The sequence below is a fragment of the Peromyscus maniculatus genome, chromosome 7, assembly GCF_049852395.1.
Source record: "Peromyscus maniculatus bairdii isolate BWxNUB_F1_BW_parent chromosome 7, HU_Pman_BW_mat_3.1, whole genome shotgun sequence".
Taxonomy (NCBI): domain Eukaryota; kingdom Metazoa; phylum Chordata; class Mammalia; order Rodentia; family Cricetidae; genus Peromyscus; species Peromyscus maniculatus.
The window spans coordinates 69,049,873-69,058,767 of NC_134858.1; the positions used below are offsets into that span (position 1 = coordinate 69,049,873).

Genomic DNA, 8,895 nt, shown 5'->3' on the forward strand with positions numbered 1-8,895 from the left:
CCCAGCACTCGGGAGGCAGAGCCAGGAGGATCTCTGTGAGTTCGAGGCCAGCCTGGGCTACCAAGTGAGCTCCAGGAAAGGCGCAAAGCTACGCAGAGAAACCCTGTCTCGAAAATCCAAAAAAAAAAAAAAAAAAAAAAAAAAGTCAAGTCTATTGAGGCTGGTGATGTAGGTCAGTGGTAGAGCACAGGCTCAGTCTGTACCGGGCCCTAGGTGCAAGCCCCAGCATCGTGAGAAAGAACAAAACACGTTCATTTTTAGAACAGGTCTGGGAATAAGCAAGATGTGACAACCTTTCGAGGTGTGGTCACATCGCCATTCACTGATTATACTATCATCATTTAGTGAAATACGCAATTGTTTAAAAAGCTATGGAGCAGCCATGAAAAGCATTTTGTGGCTGAGATTTGAAACATTTAATACAGGAAAATGTTTGCAAAGCAAAGCACACTGAGAATATATATACAATATTAACAGATGGAGTGGTCAGTTCACAGGGGACTGACTGTACAACCTCATGCCATGTGCATGAGCTCTCCTTTACCAACCTCCCAGAACCGCTAGTTCATTCTACAGGTAGAGAATATCAATCTGTTTTGAAATCATCTATTAGTAGTTTTAAAACCACAGGTTCCATATGGTTCTTACAGCAGCTTAGTGGGAGGGATATGGAAAGTGCTTGTTTCTGTTAGCTAAAAGCATCCACTATGGAACCTTCACATGGGTATCCGACCTAAATGTTTGCAGTCCAATGTCATGTGCAAACACTGCTTTTAAAGAAGTCCAATTCAAACAAGTACCACAAAAATATAACCATTAGCATGTGAAGTTGCTCTGATTGGTATTTTATTTCTCTTTTACAGGTTCCACATAATAGACAAAGGTTTTCTGATAACATATTGTTATCTTTGCTGGAGATGATCATATGATCATTTTAAACAACACAAATGTGTACATACATGAGACTGTGGTTTCTGCAGCCTATAAACACCTCTTTGGGTTTAAAAAGGGAAAAAGCAGTATGCTGACAATTCAACCGTAACTCTTAGAAAAACACCGGTTTCCTTACCAAACAGGAGCGCCCTGTATATGGACCTATCACCCAAGAGAGCAATGAGTCAAGTCAGGGGAAACCAAGCGCAGCTCCCCACACCAGCTCAGAAGACCTCCCCCACGCAGCACCTCCTCAAGGTGCTCCTAGCTTCACCACAGAAAGGTAGCAGTCACCCCCAGAGAAGACAGGAGCAGCAAATAACCCCGACAACTTGAGTGTCCTCCAGTGCTTCACACCCACCATCAGGAACTCCATGCAAGCATGCGTACCATTCTCTAGACTGCTCCCTTCACATCTCAAGAAAGGGAACCAGGTCTTCCTAATTGATTTAGGTGCCTGGGATAACAAAGTATTTCACCAGAAAGGATATAAGCAATGCTATTTGATAAGAGTAAGAATAAGGAAAAAGCAGCTATCTTAAAGAAAAAGTGTGTTCTACTCACACTAAAATATCAGACCAATGCACAACATACTGCAAAACTGGAATACAATACGGTCAAACACAATGTTCAAATATTAAACTGTTCAAGCACATGAAGATCATCTTCTGAAAGACAAACTGGGCTCTTAGTTTGTAGCTACCTTTGTGTAACTTTAAAAACTGCTGTCCCTCAACAAAGTCTGACACTGATCTTGATACTTGTTGGGAAGTTCACTGAGGCAATGATAGCTTATAGAGATATACAGTCAGCTTTAGAGAGATCCTCCCAGTGCTCATCTTCAGAATTCATCCGAGGACTGGGCATCATCTTCGTCCCTCACTTCTCGGTATCTCCCTGAAGACTCCCCTTCTGGATTGTAGCTCTGCATTTTAATATTCAGTCTCTCGGCCAGTTTCTGTGCTGCGAGCTTTGCCTGCATCTCCTTCAAAACAAAGAACAAAGCCCAAGTTACACAGTACTGCTCCCCTTACAATATTCAACAAGACCCGGGATAAACGAGCATAATTCCCACCGTCTCTGGCAACACAGAAGATTGACAGCTGTGTCCTGTTAGACACAGGTGATGTATCTGAGAGCTGTCCGCTTGCTGCAGTTGCTAGTGACTTCCATTAGCAAGCAATGCTGCAATCGGAACAGCTTACCTCTGCACAAGAAACTGAGAAATCAGCTGAGCACCACGGCAGCTATAAACAGATACACTAAGTGTTGCATGCACACAGAACCACCTGTCTGTATTAGAAATCATCAATGTGGTGCCAATGTCTCCAACAGACAAAGACTTCCTTCTCTAGATTAAATCTTATTTTCTAAGTCTGAGGAGTATACCTCAATGGTACAAAAAGAGTGAAGACATTAATGCTGCATGCTGACTGTTCCTTAGTAAGTAAAGTCTCAGAAATTAACACTCAAAAGGTCCAAGTAAATTTCGGAGTGTCAGGGGACTTTTCCACACATCAAGATTACCCAACTGCTGGTAGACTTCAGGATTCATCTCTGATTCACCCAAGCTCCATACATTCCTCAACTTCAGCAGCTCCTTACCTCAGCCCATGAACATTATGGGTAGGCATAATAATTGGTACGTACTATTACTATTCTGTCAAGGCAACCCATTTCAGAGGGTTTAGCCTAAAAATGTCTCAAGACAGGTATTTAAAAACCCCCTAGAGACAATTCAAAGGTCACTTCTCCAGCATAGCAGTTGGATCTGATGCTAATTCTAATGCACTAAGAGGAAGAAACACAAAGGGCCATAAAGATACCAGTCCATGCCAGCTGAATGCTTAGGAAAAGCCAAGCAGAGTAAAAGCTAGTTTGACTTTAACAGATGCAGGCACCTGACTAAAATCCAACTAAGCAATTTAGGAGAGGGGATGGCCTTTTCCCAGAAACTCACAATGTTACAATCTAACCATAACTAATCTCCATGCTTACTTCTCCCATCCTGCTAATCTGAACACAAACTTCAACAATGTTATACATTCTATTTATAGACAGGGTCTCACCGTTTATTAGCTGTGCAGACCAGGCTAGCCTCAAACTCAAAGAGATCTGACTGCCTTTACCTCCCAACTGCTGGAATTAAAGTGGTAGGATTAAAGGTGTGTGCCACCAACACCTTAATATCCATTTTTAAAAATTCTATGCAAAACACAGTGCTATATACAACTGATTTAGACCCAAAGTACAAAGGCCTCTATTCACAAGGGTCATGAGTAATGGTCTCAAGCACCCCATCAGCGGCTGGCAACCCAGCATGATCTCCTGTCCTTCTGGGCTGGCCCCTGCACTGCAGGAGATGGAACTGGGAACCGTGCCCCTAAGAAGGTCCCTGAGGGAGCTCTTACCACTGAGAAGCTGCCACACGGGAGAGAGACATATGCTGTCCCAGCAGCAGCAAACAGCTGCTCCATGTCACTCCAATCCTCGCCCTCATCCACTGGGGAATTATTACTGGGGTCCCTATAATTCTAACAACTTTGTGACTGAAAACTAGTGCACATTTCTAAAACGTGACCCGTCTAGTCAGCCAAAGTTAATTCTGACTCCCAAAGCAGCAGCCACCACACAGACAAGAAAAACCCAAGACTCCAGAATTACCTCATAATTCTGCTTCTGCTCTCTCTGCAGGGCCAGCGACTCTTCTATGGAGAGCAGCTGCGCAGGCAGGTGGTGGAGCGGAAGAAGGCGCGCTGCTGTGATGTCATCAAGATGCTGCCTAGCCCTGCGTCGCCGCTCTTCTGAGGAAGCAGGAGACTCATCCCTCTGACAGTGACTCGGTGAGTCACTCTGTTGGGTGGGTAACCTGAGAAAGGAAAAGCAGGCACATCAAACCATACACAAAGACAGTCCCTAGCCCAGGAGCCTACTGCTTCTACAGGGTAATAGCATGAAGTCTGCCCATGCTCGATGCTGACAATGGTCGCACATACAGATACAAACACTGCTTTCCTCCTCACACCTTATACTCCCTCCACTCACTCAGAGAACGCTTGTAAAAGAGCTTAATGCCCAGTAAAAGGAAGTAAACATGATACTGCTTCGGTGGAATATAATACAGGCACTGACAACCTGACCAGTTCTGAAGGAAAGGGAGGCATTGGAAGTTGAGGCTAGAGGGTGGAATTGACAATTACAGCCCCAGAGATGAGAACCTTCTCCTTCAAGGATGATGGTGATATCAAGGAAACACCACGTACAGTCATGGGCAGAACAGGATGGATGGGGTAGGGTGGTGGTACATGATACAGTGCTGTCATTAGTCACTTCATGAATGTGTATGTCTCAGAAGGAACTGGCATTCTGCACTGGAAATGAACCCCCAGGTGGTCCTGTTTCACAGCTAACTGACCATGTACATATGAAGTTCTGCAAAGTCAGCCATGAGCAGATGAGGTAGTCTCCAGTACCCAGATAGTATACAAATCAGGAAAGGTAAGGTCAGAGGAACTAGCAGAGGTCATCAACCTTCCTAATGCTGCAACCCTTTAATACAGTCCCTCAGGTTGTGGGGACCCCAACCATAACATTATTTCATTGTTACTTCATAACTGTCATTTTGCTGTTATGACTCATAAATATAATATGCAGGATATCTGATGTGACCCCTGTCAAAGGGTCATTCAACCCCCAAGGGGTCATGACCCACAGGTTGAAAAGTGCCACCAGCACACCTTTTACTGTGCTCAAAGCTCCGCTCACCCACAAGCCCAATACCACATATCTGTGGCCAGCTGCAGCCTCTCCTGGTCTCATGCACTCGCTGCCCCTTCTCTCTCAAGCTCACTAATGTTGGCGGCCCTCACTGCTCATTCCTCACCCTCCCTATTCCTGGCCACATGGCCGTGACTGGGCCACCTTCCTCTTTCTGACACACCTGGTCTTCCAATGTGACCTCCTAGAAGTGAAGAGAATGCTTGGCAGAGAAGATGAGACCCCTTCACAAGACACCTTCCTCAAAGGTTACTTTTCTAGCTGAAAATCAATGTACTAGGACCTGGTTTTCTAAACACAAGAAACCATTTAAGGTTAAAATAATCATTAGTGGAGTAGGTTTTTTTTTTTTCAGAGCTGAGGCCTAGCAAGCACTCTACCACTGAGCTAAGTCCCCAACCCCAGTGGAGTAGGTTTAAAGTCTCTGCAAGAACAAACATGATGTGGGGTTTTTGAAGCTTCCCTAAGCAGATGGTCTCCCTGTGTCTGACATCACCACGTAAAGATGGCCGTTACCCAGCGGTACTCCTGCAGACGGCCTAAGTACTACTACAACTCTCTTCTCCTCACAGAGCTCTTTGTTTTCCTGCTGATCTCAGAAACATTATAGCAAAGAACTCAAAAGCAAGATCCCCCCGCATTCTCCCCAAATCTATTTTCAGTTAAATCTTTAAAAAATCCTTTTAGTGTCCCTTTTCTGGAAACTACTATCACCTAGTCTAACATTTCTTCAAGTTTGGAAACCCTGAGTGGTCCTCTAGATTCCAGGCTCTTTAAGGAGCAAATCTTTACCTCCCTGTGTGCCCAGAGCTCTGCTGCCCACTTGTAGTGAACACAGTTTGTTTTGTTTTGTTTCCTGATGAACAGCCCATGAGTTCCTGCAGTTGCTTCTCTGGGCTTACACAGCAATTGAGGGGGAGCTGCACACTAGCAAACGGTACTGAAAAAAGTCACGATACATCCGCCCTCCCGCTGTGTTTATGACGAAACACTGGCCAAGTATCTTGAAGCACACTGCTCCCCGGCTGCTATTTAAAACTCCTTCTAGGACTTCCTTCAAAACTAACTTCATTTCTTTCAAAAGCAGTTCTCCAGTCTAGCCGTGCTGGTCTATTTTCACAGTATGCTCACTCCTGCTTACAAGCTCCTCACAGCACTCTCTGAACTGACATCACCACATAACAGCCTTAGGACAAGCCTGTTCCTCGACACTTACACATTGGTCTTAAACTTAGGTGGTGGCGGCACTGGGTTTTTAGCTCGCATTTCTAGCACCTCCATGTAATGAGGCCTCTTAGGAGTCTCAGTCTGGAGCCCTGGCACGTTCTCAGCGCTGGTGTTTTCTTCTGAGGGTTCACTCTGGTCTGTGATCGTGATCTTCTGCAGCTTAGTGATAAACAGACTGTCAATGCTGCTGGAAATGTCTTCCGCTTGACTTGAAACAGGGCTTTGGGGGGGATGTTTGTCAACTTCAGATGAGGGTGCCCTGGCTCTGCTGCCGGGAGCTGCGCCTGTGTTCACTGTGCAGCCAGCCTCCAAAGTCTCTTCATCGCCTTGGTGAGTGAGGTGGACAGGTCCTTGTGTTTCTGAGGTGGTTTTAGATGATTTGACGTCTACAGAGGAACAGTCAAGAACTAATGAAGTATCAAGCATCAGGTCAGAATTCTGGGCTTTGTCTATGTCGGTATCAACTCTTGTGGTTGCTTTTTGCCTTAGCTTACAGTCTACACTAACAGGATCAAACAGTTCACGTCTCCTTCTAACCTCTTCTTCACGTTCTGCAATGGCAGCTTTCAGTTTGGCAACGGTGTCTGAAATCTTTTTACCTTTGTCGGGCAATTTGCAAATGAATTTTCTGTCGAATGCAAAAAAGAAACCAACAGGTACACATTAGAGCCATGTTTTGACACATGAAAACACAGTATTCAAAAGGCAAAATGTAACCCTTGAAGAAAAGCTGGCTTTTAATTTTTTTTAATCTCCCCCCCCCATCAAGGGAGTGCTTTGATTGGGGAATTATTTCATTGAATCAGAATTTCAGGAATAAAAGTTGTATCTTCCTAATCTAAAATCTGCAATTGACTGCCCCATGGAAAATTTCACACCTGACCACATCATGAAATGCAGTCAAACCCAAGCTATAAAGAACACAGTACAAAATTACCTTCAAGCCATGTATAAAAACAACCGAAGTTCATGTTTGGATTTGGGTCTTAACTCTACACTGTCTCTATATACACTCACACGTATATTCCAAGTCCCTTAAAAATATGAAATTCTGAGCCGGGCGGTGGTGGCGCACGCCTTTAATCCCAGCACTCGGGAGGCAGAGCCAGGCGGATCGCTGTGAGTTCGAGGCCAGCCTGGGCTACCAAGTGAGCTCCAGGAAAGGCGCAAAACTACGCAGAGAAACCCTGTCTCGAAAAACCAAAAAAAAAAAAATATGAAATTCTGGTCTTAAACATTTAGGAAAACAGATACTCAACCTGTACAATAAACACATTGTCAAAGACCAGTGGTCTTTAAAATGTTGTCTCTGAACCCCTGGGGCTGAAGAATGGCTCTGTTGGGTCAAAGGCACTATTTGCTATCTCTGTCATAGAAGGTGAGTACAACAGGTAGTACCACAGGTTTACCAGAGGTCACATAATGGGATGACATCACCATCTTACAAAGGAAGGGGACTTATGTGTTTTTGTGTTTGAAAGAATTCTTAGTTGTTTCTGATAAATCAGTAATATTTCTAGGTTCAGCATACATAAACAAGAGCTCTTAGGGATGCCTAGTAATTCTTAAAGAATCTAAAAATGTCCTGAGATCAAAACATTAATTTATTGCTAATATTAACAACCCATTCTGGAAAAATCAAAACACCTACCTGTCTCCAGTAGGAACCCCTCCTGCAAAGTGGTCACTGGCTCCTTTCTCTCAGTGAAATTCCCTTTCTGGTTCTTTTCCATGGTTACATAACAAATGGAGACCTCTTAGGTCCCTATTTTTCCTACCACCACACCACATTCATTCATTTGCAGGTTTTCAACAGTACCAACATCTCTCTGCATTGCAGCTTCCTCTGCTTTTTCGGCCCTCTCTCGAGCCTAGTACCATTTCTCAGGGTTTAATCAGTTGGCTTTTAACTAACTAAACGCCAGTCATTACTCCCTTCAATTACATACACCCGAAATAAAGAGTTAACCTTGAATCCATTCCTCTCTCCCAATTTTCTCATTATCCTTTGTGGCTCTCCAGAAATTTCAGCCACCTGTTAACTATGAATATATATATACATACATATATACATATATGTGAATAAAACAACTATATATTTATCTCCAAATTAGTTCACCAGTATTTAAGTTTTCCAGTCCCTCGACTGCCTTCATTCCCCCCCCCCCCGCTGAAAATCTCTCGGAAAATATCCTTTTGGTGTCTTCTGCCTCTTATTACTTCAATCCCATCTTAAACAAAGCTGCCTTAAGAAAAAAATCAGCTATCATCATCTACCCTACTACGGGGGCGCGAAACTTTCTAGGCCCGATTGGCCACTCTTGAGAGCTCCTCTCCCCATCTCCTTTGGTTTGGGGAAGAGTGGGGCTCTAGATCGAGGAGAGGGGATCGACACGTTCTGGTGAAGAGGATTTGGTACCCAGACTCTCTCCAAGCCGTTGTGGGAACGTGGAACGGAGCGGGCGGGCGCCGCTGCCCAGTGAGGGCCAGGCAGCATGGAGGCATGGCGCGCGCAGCCCGGGCCTGCCCAGGAGGCCTGCCCACGCAAGGTCACCTTCGCCCGAAAGGCCGCGCTGGGGCGCGGGAGGCTGGTCCCGGATCCCGACCCCCGAGGGCCTATTCCTCGATCCCCCGTCCCCGGCAACCGCGACCCCCCGCCCCCGAGCCCCCCAGCTTACTCGTTGCGCAAAAGTCTCTCCTGGCGCCTCAACCTCTCCCGCAGCTCCGCCGAACTCCGCTGCCCCAAGTCCTCGGGAGCTGGGGGCTCGAAGCCGCGGGGCAGCGAGAACATTGTGCACGGGCTGCGGCTGGCGCGGCGGGCAGGGCTCCCCAGCGGGGCCCACGGCGGGCGCAGGCTCGGCGGCCGGCGGCGACTCTGGCGCGCGAGCGGGAGTCGCCATTTTCCCGGAAGAGAACGGCTTCTTCCAGCCGAGCGGAGCTTCAGGGAAAGGCCGGAAA

The 8,895-nt window shown here is 45.9% G+C and overlaps 1 protein-coding gene across 2 annotated transcripts; it reads right to left on the minus strand.

Annotated features, from left to right (window-relative positions):
• Window positions 1–824: 824 nt before the first annotated feature.
• Polr2m (RNA polymerase II subunit M) lies at window positions 825–8,895 on the minus strand. Of its 2 annotated transcripts, none has more exons than XM_042281224.2 (4): window positions 8,616–8,895; window positions 5,927–6,565; window positions 3,598–3,802; window positions 825–1,918 (listed from the first exon to the last, which is right to left on the minus strand). In XM_042281224.2, the coding sequence occupies exons 1-4, from the start codon at window positions 8,726–8,728 to the stop codon at window positions 1,775–1,777; spliced, it is 1,101 nt and encodes a 366-aa protein (XP_042137158.2). In that variant the 5' UTR covers window positions 8,729–8,895; the 3' UTR covers window positions 825–1,774. The 2 variants fall into 2 exon arrangements, with proteins under 2 accessions (XP_042137158.2, XP_076432752.1); XM_076576637.1 differs by lacking the exon at window positions 8,616–8,895 and adding an exon at window positions 7,589–8,576.

Bases quoted from the DNA above. Each gene is read 5' to 3' on its own strand.
- Polr2m (XM_042281224.2), bottom strand. From the start codon at position 8,728: ATGTTCTCGCTGCCCCGCGGCTTCGAGCCCCCAGCTCCCGAGGACTTG. The intron at 3,803-5,926 runs GTAAGTGTCGAG...TTCCTTTCTCAG, and splicing joins CCTAAGTTTAAGACCAATGT to GTTACCCACCCAACAGAGTG. The intron at 1,919-3,597 runs GTAATTCTGGAG...TTTGTTTTGAAG, and splicing joins AGCAGAAGCAGAATTATGAG to GAGATGCAGGCAAAGCTCGC.